Source organism: Crinia signifera, chromosome 5 (assembly GCF_055691185.1).
Source record: "Crinia signifera chromosome 5, ASM5569118v1, whole genome shotgun sequence".
In the NCBI taxonomy this organism is placed as follows: Eukaryota; Metazoa; Chordata; class Amphibia; order Anura; family Myobatrachidae; genus Crinia; species Crinia signifera.
In genome coordinates, this window is record NC_139221.1 from 101,706,894 (window position 1) to 101,724,491 (window position 17,598).

Below are 17,598 nucleotides of genomic sequence, written 5' to 3' on the forward strand. Positions count from 1 at the left end.
ACCGGGTGCCGCGTCGCTCCACAGCGGTGTTGGTTGGCGGGATGCGATGCTGCGGTAGCTGCCAAGTTTGCTAGGGGTGGGGGTGGGGGACCGCTCACCTGCCGGGTGCTGCGTCGCTCCACAGCGGCGTTGGGTGGGCGTGAAGTTATTACACAGGGGGGGTGGCTGGGGGCAAGCCGCTTAGCTGCTCACCTGCATCTAGGGGGGTTCCCTACTCCCGACTACCGCCCTCCAGTGGCCGTGGTGGCGTCGGCCCTGATGACAGGCAGAGGGTGAGACTGGGGACATGTAGTTGCAGACAGAAGTGATACTGGGGTAATGTAGTGGGTGGCAGCCAAAGAGCACATCTGGGGAAATGTAGTGGGAGAAAGGCAGAGAGAGTGACACTGGGGTGCTGCAGTGGAATAAAGGCAGAGGGTGACAATGGGGTGAGGCAGTGGGAGAAGGGCAGAGAGTGTGAGACTGGGTGGGGCAGAGGGAGATAGACAAAGGGTGGCACTGGGGGGTGGAAACAATGAGCGACAGAGAGGGAGGCAATTGGAGATAGAGGGTGACACTGGGGGCAGGCAGTGGGAGATAAGCAGAGGGTGACACAGGTGAAAGATAGAGGGTGACACGGTGGGAGATACTGTAGACAGAGGGTTACATGGGTTTGAGATAGGCAGAGGGTGACACGGGTGGGAGATACTGTAGACAGAGCGTGACACGGGTGGGAGATAGAGGGTGACATGGGTGGAAGATACTGTAGACAGAGGGCGACACAGGTGGAAGATAGAGGATGACACGGTGGGAGATACTGTAGACAGAGGGTTACATGGGTTTGAGATAGGCAGAGGGTGACACGGTTGGGAGATAGAGGGTGACAAAGGTGGGAGATACTGTAGACAGAGGGTGACACAGATAGGAGATAAGCAGAGGGTGACACGTGTGGGATATATTGTAGACAGAGGGTGACACGGGTGGGAGATAGAGGGTGACACAGGTGGTAGGCAGTGGGAGATAGACAGAAGGCAACGAACGCATGGACACATAGCAGCAGATTACATGGAGGATTGGGGATGCTGGGAGTGGGTGTTTAGACATGTGAGGGGAGAGTGGGTACGGTGTGGGAAGCAGCTCTGGTTAATATGGAGCACTGAACTAGACAGGAGGAAGAGCCAGCATAAAAATGATTGGGGTATGTGGGACAAATCTAGGCTGTGAGCGGCTATTCTCTCTGGTTCCACCAACGCTCAGCTGAACTGATACCTCCTCCTGCAGATGCACGAATCCTGACCCCTGAACATCCATTCTGCTCCACCCCGTTTGCACAGGTCTGCTCAGCTACATCTGCGGCTCTTACAAGCGCAGGGGCTGCTGGGAGCAGTACTAGTAGTGCAGCAGGCGTAAGTTACCCAGCCGCACACAGACAGTTCTTTAGACACTCCGCGCGGCTTACACACACACACTCCTGGCCCGGCACCACTGTATGTAACTGATTGAGACTGCCACCCGCAAACACGCGCCGCACATTTAAAAAAAAAACGGAATGTTTGGGCAGACAGCAGCGCTGGACAGTGGGCCCCTTGAATGTCTTTGGCCCTGGTGCACTGCACAATCTGCACCGGCGGTTGTTCCACCCCTGCAACGGACTATTCCTTTAGCCCTAAATTGTGCCCAATTGCAGCACTTGTCAGGGATTAACGGGAATTAAAAAGGACCTTTGGTGAAGAAGTGTTGGGAATTGAATAGCCTCAGTCTCTAAAGCTCAATGCTACCCGCCTCTTTCACCCAACTTTACGGCGATAAATTAATTTGGCCCTTCAATTTTTTTTTTCTCTTCATTAAGTTTATCAATAAAGCTCCTGTCATGACCCTAGCCATCACATTACTGCCAGATTCTGCCTAGTCTCTGCAATGTCTGCACATACATAATAATAAATAGTGATGAAGTATAGAATAGTATATAAGAATAGTTTAGAAGAAGCATGTTGCTAGCAAGGAAGATATTAGAAAATCCTTTCTAGCAATGTAATCCTTGTAGCCTGATACAGAAGGCACTCACTAACAGGATCAAGCTCTAATAAATATATGCTTGGCTTATAGAAGAAGACCCTAAAAATATATAGGAGACATTTTGTTTGTTTAGAATTAGAAATCTATTTCCTTTTTAATTGTTAACCTGAAAGGGTTGTCAAAAATGTATACCCCATAAGATTAATGTTGCTCTTTCAGTGGACCAAGCTATCTCCAGCTTAAAAATAATTCCCTCCTGTGGTTTATTTGCACAGATATGTACAAGCTTATGTGGCTGTTTCCTGTGGTTACCCATTCCTTGAGGAATGGACAACCACCATTTTGGAAGACATGTGAAAGTTGCATAAACATCAGACTATTGCCATGGTTCCCAAACTGTGTGCCTAGGAACCCTGGGATGCCTCAGGACACTTGCAGGGAGGGGTGCCCTGGGTTGGTGGTCCAGAACCAACTCAAATTTATTTATGATCGAAGTAATAGGCAAAACCAGTGCTTGTGGCTTCCAATCATAATTTATATGGACAAGCAGAAGCAGAAATACAAATTATTTAATATCTTTTCAAAATGTGTCCATAAGAAACTTTTGGCCTAAGGGTGCCGTGAAAAAAATTCTGATTCTTTAGGGTGCCGTGATTCAAAAAAGTTTGGGAACCGCTGGACTATTGCCATTTATTTTATATTGTGTGTGTGTGTGTGTGTGTGTGTGTGTGTGTGTGTGTGTGTGTGTGTGTGTGTGTGTGTGTGTGTGTGTGTGTGTGTGTGTGTGTGTGGTTAAGTTGGGATTATTTTGGCATGCAGTATCATTAATGTCATATATTGAAATATTATTTAAACATATGATAGAAATGATATGAATGTCATTATCAATACTTTACAAAAAGCTAAGGAAGACATGTCCATTGATTGTATAACTGATACTAAATAGGATCAGTCAGCTAAACAGTCTTTAAGCTTCTTTGACACTTCTTCAAAAAGCCTTTCTGTAATCAGTCATGTCTCCTACATTAATTAGAAGCTGACCTCAATTTCGATTAATAGGCACTATTCTAGATTGAAAACATTTCTTCTAAGAAACATTTTTCTAGGTAATTAAAAGTTTGTAAGAAATTGACTGTCAAAAAAATGTGCAAGCTGTTTAATAATAAATATCTGAATATAATCATGTATCATTTGTATAGCTATAAGAAATGGTCACTATTCCTATACACAAACTAGAATTTACCCAGAGAACTTGTATCAAAACTCAACAAAATCAAACAAACAACAAAACTGCATGGCTGACATGCTTAACACATCAAGGGGACAATTTATCATAGATCGCATATTCCGTGAAATCTGGGCAGGATCTTAACGCCCAGGATCACATTGCAAAATGCAATCTCGTCCATGGCATGTATGAATGGGCACTCGCAAAGACAGAGGCCCCGAAAGGATCCTGTCCCTTCGATATTCTCTTCTGGGAAAGCAGCCATTTCTGGGGAGGCTTCCGAGGGAACCCTCTGCCTTTCATGATTTGCTACAGTGTTTCCCATCGCTCTCCACTGAACAGAATCAGGTGCACACCAACTCCTAGCCACTACAACTTTTGCCAGAGTAGTCAGACACAGGCTATACCTATATATAACCAGAGAATGTGTCTCCTCTGAATGTAATCCAAATCCACATTTTAGGACATTGAGGAGGAAGGTAGGCCTCGGTATGCAATATAACATCTGAAATAGATGACCAGAATAGGTTATAAATATGACCATTACAAATGCCAGAAATTTTAATTTTCCACGTTACATTTTTGGACAACATGGTCGAGATGTAATAGGGGGATCTATGTATGGTTCTGTCCAAAACCGTGTCTAAAATCATAACCTCTTTTATCCGCTCCTGGTTTCCCAGTTAATCCCTGCCCCAGTGGAAAACAAGCAAATACAGGAAGAGTGATAACTGCGCTAGATGTAAGACAACATATATAATCTTAAAATGGCTAATTTAATAGAACATAAAATATGACATAAAATATAGACAATACATAAAGAAATAATAAAAAGGTAGTTAAAAAGTCAATAATAAAATATATATACGGTGCAATGACCTGAATACGTGGATAGTCACCCTTTCTGTCCACCAGTACTGGGGAAGTCCATCCAAGTGGATGTATGTAAATAATTTCCAGTAGTTGCGGAATTAAAATCTCTTCCACTTCTTTATATATGGAACCGGGTCCTTAGGAGGTGGCATTCCTCCAGATAGTCTCTGAGCCGCGGTGAGTAGAAGAGAGTAGATGCCACTAGTACAGTGGTAGTGCTGTGGAGGGCCTCCGCTGGATTAGAATGAGTGACAAGCACTTTGGTATGGTGGGGTGACTTGTCCAAATAAAAGTTCAACTGGGGTGCAAGATCCAGGTTTTAGAGCAGCGGCTGGAAAATTAGATCCAGTCCGGATTTCCAAAACTGATGTGATCAAGGTTTGGCTGATTAGCAGCACCTGTGTCTTCCTGTTATATGTGTGTTCAGGACTGGAGTTCATTGCTCCCAGTGCTGAAAAGCTGCTGGGTGATATTCCGGTAATGTAATATTACGTTAGGTGCTTTGGAGTGTACCCTGACTGAAATCTGTGGGAAACCTGCAATGGTGTAACCTTGCTTGCCGAGCTGTTAACCAAGTATGCTGTTTACCTGCTACAACATAAAAACCCAGACTTTATCTATATCCAGTGTATGTGAATCCTTGTCACAATATATGTTTCATATATAATGCTAGATTAGCATAGTTCCTCTTCCCTGCACAAATATGCTGATCTCTGAATTTACAGAGATAAGCTGCAGCATGGGGAAATGATAATCAGTCCCTGACCCATGCTGTGCTGTACTTTGCAAAAAGTTGAGGGAGGAGTTGAGTAATAGGAGGAAATCTTTTGGCGCTGAAGGTCGGTAGGAGGCTGTACATGCTGCCCAACAAAAATAGTTATTGTTTTCTAAGTGTGTTTTTCAGTTACCCCTCCTGTCTTGTTAACAAGAGAACATGGTACAGGGGTATTTTAGCTTGCGCTCACTGTTAATTGGTTACTTGTAGTGTAGGGGCTGCGGGTTACAGGTGAGGACCTGCCTCATAAAAAAGGTTATTTGATTGAGAGTGTTTTGTAACCTGCTCTCATTAGGAGATATGACAGTTTGTGTTGGATCATTGGTATCACCTGACAGTCTGTCGGGTGCAGGCACTCCACCACCCTGTGTCTTCACCCGACAGACTGTGCTTTCCATAGACCCTTGTATTACCACTCAGGACAACCAAGCAGCATTTCCCCCCGCCGTTACTATAGCCCTGTTAGGGATATTTACACACCTAATCCTTTATCCCTCATCCCTTCACCGCCCCCAATCCCCCATATTCATTCTGCAATCTGCATTTGATTATTAATGTGGTGTTTAATAAATTGATGTTTTGCACCCAATCCATCTTTCATACAATTTATTGGTAGAATGTTGGCAACCCATTTTAGTGGTGACATAACTGTTAACTGTTAACCCTTTGACAACCAGTCATACATCATACCAATGATCCAACACAAACTGTCATATGTCCTAATGAGCGCAGGTTACAAAACCCTCAATCAAATAACAAGAGAACATGTGTGTATATGTGTAACTAGCAGCCGGACGTATTCAGTTGTAGATTTATTAAATGTCGATCAGGGGAATATGCGCTATCCTCGTGCCTTATTACAGGGGATAGCGCTTCCCCTGATCTATGACACCCGCTGAGCGGGTGTCTAGCGTGCGGCGGTGTGCGGTAGGAGGCATAGCGCAGCTACGATATTTCGTACTGCGCCCCTGCCTGATTTAGGAACGGTCAGCATCGCTGACTGTTCCGCCGCCTGCAGCTATCGACTTCCACAACTGCAGGCGGCGATGCCCTATGCTGGCTCTGAGCTGCACTGGGGATCTCACGAGAGTAGCGAGATCCCCCGCATGCGCAGTGGGCCGGCCGGGGGAAGGAGACAGCGCATCAGTATTAACTGATGCGCTGTCTCCAGGAGGGGACATCGCCGGAGGGGGGAGTTAGTGCTCCCCCGCTTCGGCGGACAAGATGTTGATACATCTTGTCGGTCCCCCCTCCTGCTTCGCCTCGCTAATGAGCTGAAGCAGGAACTGTTATAGCGGCACGTTTAGTGCCCCACAGCTAGAAGTGTATATTGAAGTAGCAGCATGTAATGTATGAAACCATTTACATTCTGTTCCCATAACAATTGTATCTGCTTGCAGGAGAGCGTCCATTTCAGTGCACGTTATGTGAGAAGGCTTTTAACCAGAAGAGTGCACTGCAGGTGCATATGAAGAAGCACACCGGAGAGAAGCCGTACAAATGTGATTATTGCTCAATGACCTTCTCCCAGAAATGCAATATGAAGCTTCATATGAAACGGTCTCACGGTTACCCTGGTACGTGCACCCTGTTGGCAGCAGATTATTTATTTTATTTGCCGTCAGCTGCCTCCCGGTAATATGTGTTTTCATAAGGCAATTATGCTACAAAATGTTAATGCTGTACACTAATATGGCACAGCAAGCCTGTCCGATATGTAAAGAATATAAACAGGTACAACATTCGCATTAGTGTTCCAATAAGTTTGGAGTTTTAGTTTATATTATCCTTGGAAGAACATTTTTAGTGTGTTTATGTTTCTGGAAAAGAACTTTTAGATTACAATGAAATTGTAGTTTGTTGCTTTCATTTATACTTTCATTTGCAATCTTTTTAATGGGACCCATTTTGTGGAAACGGCCATGCAAAGTTGATCTCAAGTCAGACATAATTACACCTGCATTGCAAGGACAGAGCTACAGATGTGGCCTGATCCATCTTTGCTGCAGACCCTCTTGGCACGCCTGGTGTGAGAGCTCCAGAAGGCTGCTAAATCATTTGTTGTGTGAAACTTGTATATCTGTAATACCAAAAAAAGTGCCCTTATCTTGTGCTGATACAATAGTTAAACCCACTCACCAGAAATGACCCAAAAGAAAGGCAGATGGCTTATTAGTAATATCAGAATGTTCTTATTCTTGATATAACACCATATATAAAAGTACAGTAGCTTACATACTGTACTTAATAAGATGGTTTCAGAGTATCACCACTTCAGAAGAGAAATATCTCCTGTCAACCCCCTTCCAGGCATGAGCTCAATGACACGGACTTCAGCTGTGCAGATACAGCTCCAAAACCCTACACACACATACACACACACACATACACACACACACACACATATATATTGCAAATCTTAAGAGCATGGTAATATGTAGCAAATTCATATGTGAAAAGTCCTAAAGTAGAGTAGCCAGCATTCTTAATACAACCTGTAGCGGTCTATCCTACAATGGGCTGTCCTCCCAATAAGCAGCAGTTAATTGGAGGGATAGTCAGCTCCTTACATACACAGTGAAGAAAAATGGTTGGAAATTGCACTTGTGAGGAATAAACTAGATGGTATCACACAGTGTGGATAGTAACATTTGTACACACATTTAATAACACATAATTACACATTAAAAAGGCTTATTGCTGGGTAGGGAAATGTTCACCCCTACTTTTCTCTCCGTATAAAGGATCCTGTTCCTATAGTGGACTCTACTTGTGACAGTCAATAAACTGAGGTGAGTAAGTGGATGGACTTGGGAAGTCCTGCACCAGTGTGGGGGAATAGTTGTTGCCCTCTGGAGTGATGTCAGCTGGATGATGTCCTAGGTTATGAAATGTGCTCCTCCAACAAGATTTAGTGTCCACAGGTCCTGGTTCAGGTATCCCAAAAATAAGTCGATTATGGAGATCCAATTGCTGCCAAATAGAATGGTATGGATCACAGAAAATGCATACATTGGCCTTGACACGCCCCATTTTTAAAGAGACTCCCTGCTGCTGTGCCCCTGCCCCTAAATGGCCACAGTGTGTTAGTCATTCTGCGACTTAGAGACACTGTGTGCAGTCACCCACAGCAAGCTCTGCCCATGTACTGTGCAGATCCCAAACCAGTAGAGAGATACATACATCTCTAAATTTGATACATTGTCTGTAATCACACTGGTCTTCAGACAATGGGGGTGAATCTAGTTCTATAGCTATATAGCGAGTTCGGCCCCATCCAGATGTTTAGGGGACTGCGCATGCACATGGTCGATTATGCGCATGTGCAGTCTCCCTTTGGTAACTTGCATAGTTGCCAAGCCGTTTGCCAGCATCGGGGCAGCCGGAGGCAGATGGCGGCAGGAATGGAGCTCACCCTTGGGAGCGCAAATTTAGAGTTTTATGGGTGTCCCCATTGTTGTGCAGGCAGGCCGATGCCTGCCAGGGTCGGAATGCTGACATCACAGGACATCAACCGCCCGTCCCATTTTCATCCAGCCGCGCGCAAATCGAAGTCAGTTGAGACTGACTTTTATTTGCGAAGGCAGGACAAATCATTCGATGGTCAGCGAGCATCTAATGATTTCTCCTGCTAGCGCCTCATGCGAGGGGATGTTTTCTTATACACATCTCCTCGCATGTTTCCAAGGAGATTCGGCGGTGTGGGGGGCAGGCAATTAGGCAGGCGGCATCTTAGGTGCTCGGGAAGCTGTGATATTCCCAGTTTACCGAGCCACCCTAAATCACCCCCAATATCTTCTGTGAGGTACAAAAATCAAAAGACTTTTCACACATGGTTGGCATACAGTATTAGGGGGGTATTCAATGTCTGTCATGCTCCCACAGCCATCTCCCGACGGGGAGGATGGCTGCGGGGCCCTATTCAATGCTGTCTTCCCCGACAGCATTGAACAGGGGTTCTCGGCAGAACGAGCCCGACTTCAGAAGCTGTCGGGCTCGTTCTGCTGAGAAAAGCCGGAAATAGTTGAGCTCCCGGCCGGAGCTTGACTATTTCCGGCCTCAGCTTGCGGCCACGCCCCCTTCTTGCCGCTCGGCGGCCGGGACATTGAATCCCGACTGCCGAGCTCCAGTCGAGCAAAGCGATAACGGGACAGGGGCATGGCCCTGACATTGAATACCCCCCTAAGTCTCTAGGTACCTTGATGAGGAAGATTGTTGACTCCCAGGGCTCAGTGTAATAGGCTGTGAGTTGCAGACATCTGAAAGATTTTGTTGTTTAAGTTGCTCAATTTAAAGCACCAATATTTTAAAAAGCAAAACCAGATTAGTTTTGTTTTTATTCATTATTTAGGTTTTAAAATCTGCGAACAAATAACCCAAATCTTCTTGGTGCCTGCCCCTTGCAGGCTGTTGCATTTACTGCCCAAGGTATAACTGCCGCAGAAGTACATTATCTGTTACCAGCGCTATTAGGCCAGTAGGATCTTCAATGTTATCTGCAGAAATAGAGAATTGACTGCTCCTTACTCACAGTGTACCAGGGTCCTAGGTGCAAAGCAAACCAGAAGATATCGCTAAAGACCGCAGGAGCTTACAGATTGGCTGTACATACTGAACGATCCAGCCAATATAAACTACAGATTGCTCCAGTGTGTGTCTAGCTTTAGAAAAGCGCTGTCAATATTGGTGGACTAAACCCTTCATCAGGATCTGTATATCTGATCTCTAGACATAGATTAGGGAGATTATCTTAAAGTGGAGTTATGTTTGGTAAAAATGAAGAACTCTTTATGGTGTATTGCAATATACAGCTCCAACAGATCTATTAGCAAACTGACTCGTTTATTTCATTGCAGATCTTATAGAAGTGGTTGCAATGCACCAACAAGAAGAAGAAAGTGGCGAAGACATCACCCAAACACTTGATTTGGAAGAAGTTGTTCAAGAATCATCAGCAGACTGGCAGTGTGGCATTAGTAATGTTTTCTGATGACAGTGATGCTCTGCCACTGACTTCAGTAATGCGTTCTTGATAAAGCATACAAACGAACTCAATATTTACTGTGCGATTTAAACTTGGTTAATATTAGTGTCATTCCACTCGCACCATACTGTATAAGTTTTTTTTTATTTTTATTACAAAGTTACATATTTAAATTTCTGCCCATAGCTTACGTAGATTATACTGACTTCTACACTTATCTCAGGTACCTGATTATCACTTGTTGCTCTAAAGCTATTTATTGACGTTTTTTAATGACTCTTGAATTTCAAGCATCATTGGATTTATACGTCAGGGATGTTATTTCATGTAGGGTGTAGTAATTATTGTTGCACTCATTTACCCTGTCAGAACCAGGGTATCTCTGGCTTTCTGTAAGAATAATGTACACTAAGTACGTGCTGGCTTCTTATATCAATTGCTTTGACACAGCTGCACTAAACAATTACATTGCTGGTTACCTACATATGCATACTTCTATAGGTTCATGTATGTAGCTGTATAATTATATATTTATAGTTTTCTTTTCTTCTTCACTCATACACACAGAAGATTAATACATACAACCCTACTGGAAGAATGTCCTGTGGCCAAAAAACACTGGTACATTGTGTTTTCTCTATCTATCTATCTCGATCTAGATAGATAGAGAGAGAGACAATTTCCCACCTGTTTGGAAAGTGGCTGGTCCATTTTCCCCTGTTAATTAGGAAATGAGTGTGGGATATATACTTTTTAGTTGTCTGTGGCGTCTCACATGTACGGTATGATTAAGCTTATTGAGTTGAGTTAACGTTTTCCATTTGTGCTTTACCAGCAATGTCTGTATTATAATGATAGTTCTTTCCATTACAGAGTGCATCACACTATTAAAGTTGATTACAAAATGTGAAACATGATTTGATACCACAGCAACAATATTTCATAATCAAAGTAAAGTTCTGAGGCTTTCTTCTCTTAAGGTGCCCATACACTGCTGCAACGTCTCACAGCAGTGATACCCTGCAAGCCTCCGGGACCTTCCCAGCGGCAGGGACGCATGCGATCCGTTGTGATGGATCGCATGCGTCCTTGCTTCCCGCTCACCCCGCCGCCTGGAGGGAGGTCCCAGAAGGGCCAGCCGGTCCGACCACGTGGGACCGCGCATCAGACCCGACTGCATGTCAGGGAGAGCCGATTTGGTCCGATTGGTCACAATCCGCCGAAATCGGACCAATTCGCCTCAGTGTATGGGCGCCTTAAAACATAACTATTGTCTTTATACGGCTAGAATTTATTTATTTTTTAAAGGCTGTAGGACATATTTATTTGTCAGTTATTCCTTCTCTTGGTTAATTCTCGAAACATGTACTGATAAGGAAATAACAAGCCTGACATGGAAATTGCGATAATTGCATACAGTATGTGGATGTAACGTTCAATGAAGACACTTTGAAAGCTCTGTGCCATTAGTAGTGACCAAAAGATGAAGTTACCTTTATTATTTGTTTAAACTAAATTCAAAACCTCCCGCTGCAGATTTTACAGCCTCTAACATAATATTGTCAGACACTGTTGTGTTCATTAATGAAAGGATATTAAAGTGGACTTTCACCTCCCCCTCTCCCCCCTCCGTATTTACTACATTATAATGTGGCAGGCAGCCACGCCAGATGCTGTTTGTGCACTTTGTTGCAGAAATCCTGCATTCACAACACCGTTATCCTTTTAGTGTTGTAGTGCAACTGATAAGATTATACGTTTTAGACCATGAGACAGCAGAGAAGTAACAAATATTTGCAAATCATCAAATGGGGAAGAAAACCTAAATCTTTCATGTGTAATCAAATTCAAGTCGGTGGGGTGGTAGACTGCATTTATCATGACAAATATTACTTGAATGATAAGCTACCAGAAATGATTATCCAAAGTACTTATATACTGTGTTACAGAGTGCCCCCTTAGACAACAGGGTTATTTACTAAATAATATATTTTCTTACTGCATATTAGTGTAGAGTCCTTGTCATTTCCTTGGTAATCCATTACATCTAAACATCTACCAGAGAACATGATATTTTTTGACAGATCTGACAGTATGGTCCACATTTTTTCTTCAGCTGAGGGTATGAGTCTGTTTTCTTTATTCCCTCATAAAATGTTCCACCATTATTCCATCTTTCATATAGTGCCATATGTCCCATCACAGTTGAAGGCATTTTTCAACCCTAAGGGTTTTTTTTTGCAAAGATGAGAGTTCTATTGAAGATTGGATGTTGCTATGCGCAACCAATCAGAAGTAGGTGCTAAATAAATAAGATTCTGTTGGTTACTATGGGCAACATCGCATTTTCAATAGAACTTCTATCTTGGTCAATAAACCCTTCAGAAACTCGTTAATGCTGGATTACACGCTAATGATATTGTATATAGGCACTCTGGGTAAGATTGTATTATTTACACTAAAATAAAAGTAAAACTTGTTTTGGAGTAATACCATATTACTGAAAATGAAGGTTCATTTTATAATGTCAAATTTTATTTTAATACTCTGTATTTGTAGAGGGGTATAAAGTTTTTAAGACCATTATGTCATCACTCTATGTGTGTGGAGTAAATATGTCACTACTATATGTGTGCGGAGTTAAAGCCATTGTTGCTCGTAAACCTAGCGTTCATTTCTTTCATTTCCAATGAAAATATTCTCAAAATACCATTTTATTTCTCTATGTCACTATTGAGGTTTAATAGAATGATGGTTTACTGGAATGTTCCATTATCGCCTGCGGCATAATACAGTATCTAGACTGCTTATTTCCAATTTCCTTCACATCCCACCCGGAGCCTCCTCCCGAGAGTTCCCGCTCATTTCAATGAAACAGTTAAGTACGCTTATTACCTGAATTTTACAGCTATGTATTAGATTAGTGACAGTGGAACAGTTCATATGACAGTACCATACAATACATTGAGAACAATCGCCAAACACAGAGTTCTGTAACTCGCCGCTAGACCTAGAAACCACCAGCAGTATTGTGCCCACCTCACTATGCTTTTGGAGGGTCTCGGCCAAGAATTATTGTTACAGCATGTTGAGGTGCATACAAATGGGAAAATAAATATATCATTGAGTTTCTAACATAAATATAAATTGGACAAAGCGAAAAAGCTTGCCCGGTTGTAATCTGTGTAAGAAACGAATACAGTGCAGTTTGCGTTTCCACTTCGGCCGCATAACAAAAGGGGCAGAAGATGTTCTAATAATCTTGGTTGGTGGAGCAAGACTATTGTTCGTTGGGGAGGAGTAAGCATTAAAGCTGGAAATAAAACCAGTGGTACAAACACAGGACAGCAGAAGCATTTCACTGTCAGACATAACTAAATCAAAGAAGGAATGGTGACACTATTTTTTGGGACTTTCGTTATTCCCAGCCAATATTGTTTAGATACGAGCTGGACCTCAACTTAATTTAAATATAGTTTATTTCTTGTAGATAGTTGCTAACTATTTATTTATTTTGTCTGTGGGAAAAATTGCTGTGGTAGAACACATTTTATATTTTTGAGTTCTATTGTGGGTTATTTTTATTATTTGTGTTACCATGTTAAATAACTGTTAACCTGAAATTGTGAATACTAGGATGTACTAATACTGAATAGCCTCTATAGTTTTTTTCTATATAGCATTGAGTTTTCCTATAATAAATATATAGTAAACCTTTTGAAGAGAGAACATCGGTCTATGATGTTTTTCAAGTGTTTTGTTGACTACACACACTGGCGGTAGCTGCAGAATGTGTAATCACCAGGTTCGCTTTATGTGGGCAGAAAACCTAACAAGAATGAACTGGTTAACCTTTGCTTTTTACTAATAAAAGAGTTTCAAGTTTGTAGAATATCCTTTTAAAATTATATTGTAATTACAGCAATATTCCCTGTGTATATATTTATATACGTAAAAAGACCATCAAAAATGGCAACAGTATTTTTTTTCCCTGTAAATATTGATTTACTTTACACAACTCCTATGTAAGCAGCATTTTGTAAATTGTATAAATCCTTTAGCTGACTTTAGTTTAAATGCAGTTTAGTGGTTTTTGTTTCCAGAAAAAATATTTTGGTTTCAACCGCTGTGAACTTGTTAATTAATTTAATTTTATCATTTTTTTTTAATAAATGTTTTTGTTTTTAATATTCAGAAGTTGATTTCTGATTCACCTACATCTCTTGTTTAATCTGTAATATGTATATAAAGAACTTTCTGACAGCCTGTGACCTTAACATATTGTTTGTAAAATATTGAAGTTAAAGTATATTAAACAGAACTGGTTTTCCTGTAATTGTTGTGTTATTTATCTACATTTGTATAACCATCCATTTCACTCGTTACTCACATCTGGATATTTTTCTGCGGCATTATAGCTTATAAAATGCATCTCTATAGTTTTAAATCACTGGCCAGCTCTGCGTGATTGGACTTGGGTGTGAACTCCTCATGTTTTTGTGGCATTTTACTGGTCAGATCTGATCCAAGTACCAATTGTGACACATGGTATGATGTAGTAAATGAGCAAGAAATGCTAAGACAGTTCTTGAAAAAGCATGTGGTGTTTTTACAAATGTATAGGCCCATACACACTAGTTAATTTTGAGCTGAAAGCAGCTCAGTGTTTACATTTTAAGCTGCTTTCAACTCAAAACCGCCTAGTGTGTATGGCCAAGCAATTAGTGCTGATGCACGCTTCCACATCATCACTGGCCATCATCCAGTTTGACAGGACAAGTGAAGGCTTTCACCACCGTGAAAATTGATGGGGATTTGTACCTTTTTGCAGGAGGGGGGCTGCCGCTGGTCACGATGCCGGCACCCCCTACCCCGCTGCCGCTGCTCCTCCTGGCCCCTTCGCATACCCGGTGCCTGTACTATGATGACAGGCGCCAGGACTGGCGCATGCTCAGTACTGACCTCTACTGCACATAAAGCCAGCTTCTATGGGCTGTTTTGGCAACAGAAGAGCATGGAAACTACAGTTTAATGCAAAAAAATGCAAAATTATGCACTTGGGACTCAAAAACCCAAAAGCTCTATATAGTATCAAGGGTACTATAATGGAACTACTGAGGGGGAAAGGGATCTGGGAGTCACTATTTCAAGTGATTTAAAGGCAGGAAAGCAACGTAGCAAAGCAATGAGGAAGGCTAGTCAGATGCTTGGCTGCATAGGGAGAAGAATCAGTAGCAGAAAAAAAGAAGTAATAATGGCACTTTATAGGTCATTGGTACAGCCTCATCTGGAATACTGTGTCCAGTTCTGGAGACCATATCTTCAGAAGGATATAGATACATTAGAGACTACAAAGAAGGGCAACTAAAATGGTGCATGTTCTACATCACAAAACTTACCTGGAAAGACTAAAAGATCTTAACATGTATAGTTTGGAGCAGAGAAGGCAAAGGGGGACATGATAGAAATCTTCAAATACATCAAGGGTTTTACCATAGTACAGGAGGGAAATTTTCTTCAAAGGAAAAGAAGTAATAGAACACGAGGACATGGACTGAAACTGGAGGGAGGTAGGTTCAGGGGAAATGTTAGAAAGAATTACTTCACAGAAAGGGTAGTGGGTAAGTGGAATAGCCTCCCATAAGAGGTGGTAGAGTCTAAGACAGTAGAACAATTTAAACATGCTTGGGATAGGCATATGAATATCCTTACAAAGAAATAAGGATCAAAAACGGTTGAGATTACCTGAAGGATAAAAAAGGGGCAGACCAGATGGGCCAAATGGTTATGATCTGCCATCAAATTCTATGTTGCTATTTTTCTAAGGTATATACAGTACCGGCGCATGCGCAGATTCTGATTTTCTGGGGGGAGGGGGGGGGGGCTGCAGCCCATAGGTAAGAACCATCCAGGGGCGCTGGAACGTTTTTAGGTTGGGGGGGGCAAGATATAATCTCATTTTGGCGCCCCCTAAATTGCTATATGTTACCCCCGGGCACTATACACACTGGCAGCGGCATATACACGTGGGCATTATACACAGGGCAGCGGCATATATGCATGGGCATTATACACAGGGCAGCGGCATTTACGCATGGGCATTATACACAGGGCAGCGGCATATACACGTGGGCATTATACACCGGGCAGCGGCATATACATGTGGCCAGAGACTAGATCTCTGTGGGCCCCATAGCAAAAATTTTATTAGGGCCCCCCCCATTCGGTTGTCACTATGATGATCTTAGGGGACAGGATAGTCGGAGACAAATAGGGCATTGGGTAGAGGAAATACAGGGGTAAGGGAGTGAGAGGGTTTCCTGGAAAAAGAGAGAATGAGAAAGAGAGACAGGGTCTTAGGGTGAGAAGGGGGAGAGAGAAGGAATCAGGGACATGGTGTCAGGCATACGCAGGAGAAAGCAGGCTGTCACTTGCAGGGGCACGGTTGCAAGCATACACTTAGGAAAGGTTTTGGTGGGCTGTTGGCAGGCATGTGCAGGTCAGATAGGGGGAGCAGGAAAGTGAAGGTCAGAAGGGGGCAGGTAAGTGCTGGTCAGAGAGGGTCGGCAGGTAAATGCAGGTCAGAGGGGGGGCAGGTAAGTGAAGGTCAGAAGGGGCAGGTAAGTGCAGGTCAGAGGGGGGCTACTACTACTATTACGCGCAGATGGGGGACGGGCTGCTGTGCTTGAGGAAGGAAGCTTACCCCCCCCCCCCCCCGAATCACCCGTCCGCCCGCCCACAGTACCTGTGTGCTGCTGCGTCTTTAGTTGGTGACAGCCGGGCAGACTGTATGTGCGCTGCCCGGCTGTAGTCTCCGGCACTGGATAATCTTTATTTTCATATCTCCCGCTGGACCGGCGGGCAGCCAATCAGGAGCGGCGGCATTGATAGCCGCTCCTGATTGGCTGCCCGGCGGTCCAGCAGGAGATCTGTGAAAATACAGAAACTCCTTCCTGATACTAGTACAGCCGGGCAGCGCACATACAGTCTGCCCGGCTGTCAGCTACCTATGGGCGTGTGAGCGCAGATGCAGGGACCGGGTCTCCCGTTGGCAGTGGCGTCTCTAGGCGGGTGCGGGGGGTGCAGCAGCACGGCTGATTTTGGTGTCACCCCACTGACTGGTGACACCCGGTGCGGGCCGCACCCCCCGCACCCGCCTAGTGACGCCACTGCGCCCGCCCGCCTATATTAGCGCCTCAGTAATTTTGGGGGCGCAAGCTGCCCCCTCGCCCCCCCCCCCCCCCGTTCCGGCGCCACTGGAACCATCACTGGTTTATACCTTATGTGATCAGATTAGCTAGATCCTGCTTTTTGATATTATGTAAATAATGGTATTATTAATTGAATTTAAAAGCATTTTTATGGTAATTGCGAGCAGCCTTCCATATGTGGTAAATTTACTAGTGCAGGATTTTAGCAGTAGAGATGTTGCCCATAGCAACCAATCAGATTTTAGATTTCTCTAGAACAGGCCAGGCCAAAATTGTGGCAAGCCATGATGGGATTTGTAGTTTTACAACATCTGGAGAGCCACAGCTTTGCCAGGCCTGTTCTACAAGGTGCTAGATAAATGAAAAGTAGAATCTGATTGATTGCTGTGGGCAACGTTTCCTCACTTCAGTAAATATAAAGCAGATTTTATTTTTCCCAAATCTGTGAAATAGAAGCTTTACATTATGTTGTTCATGAGTAACCATCTATTGAGTTATTCCTACACGTTTTTTACCACTGTACTTGTGTCCT

General features: G+C 43.3%; 1 protein-coding gene across 3 annotated transcripts in view; it reads left to right on the forward strand.

Annotated features, from left to right (window-relative positions):
- The window catches only part of ZNF236 (zinc finger protein 236), a 141,847-nt gene extending 127,651 nt beyond the window's left edge, over positions 1–14,196 (forward strand). For all 3 annotated transcript variants that reach the window (XM_083187759.1, XM_083187761.1, XM_083187760.1), the window contains 2 exons: positions 6,272–6,448; positions 9,728–14,196. In XM_083187759.1, coding sequence (XP_083043885.1) covers positions 6,272–6,448; positions 9,728–9,861 — 311 coding nt within the window. In that variant the 3' untranslated portion in view covers positions 9,862–14,196. The remainder of the gene's footprint in view (positions 1–6,271; positions 6,449–9,727) is intronic.
- The last annotated feature ends 3,402 nt before the right edge of the window (positions 14,197–17,598 follow it).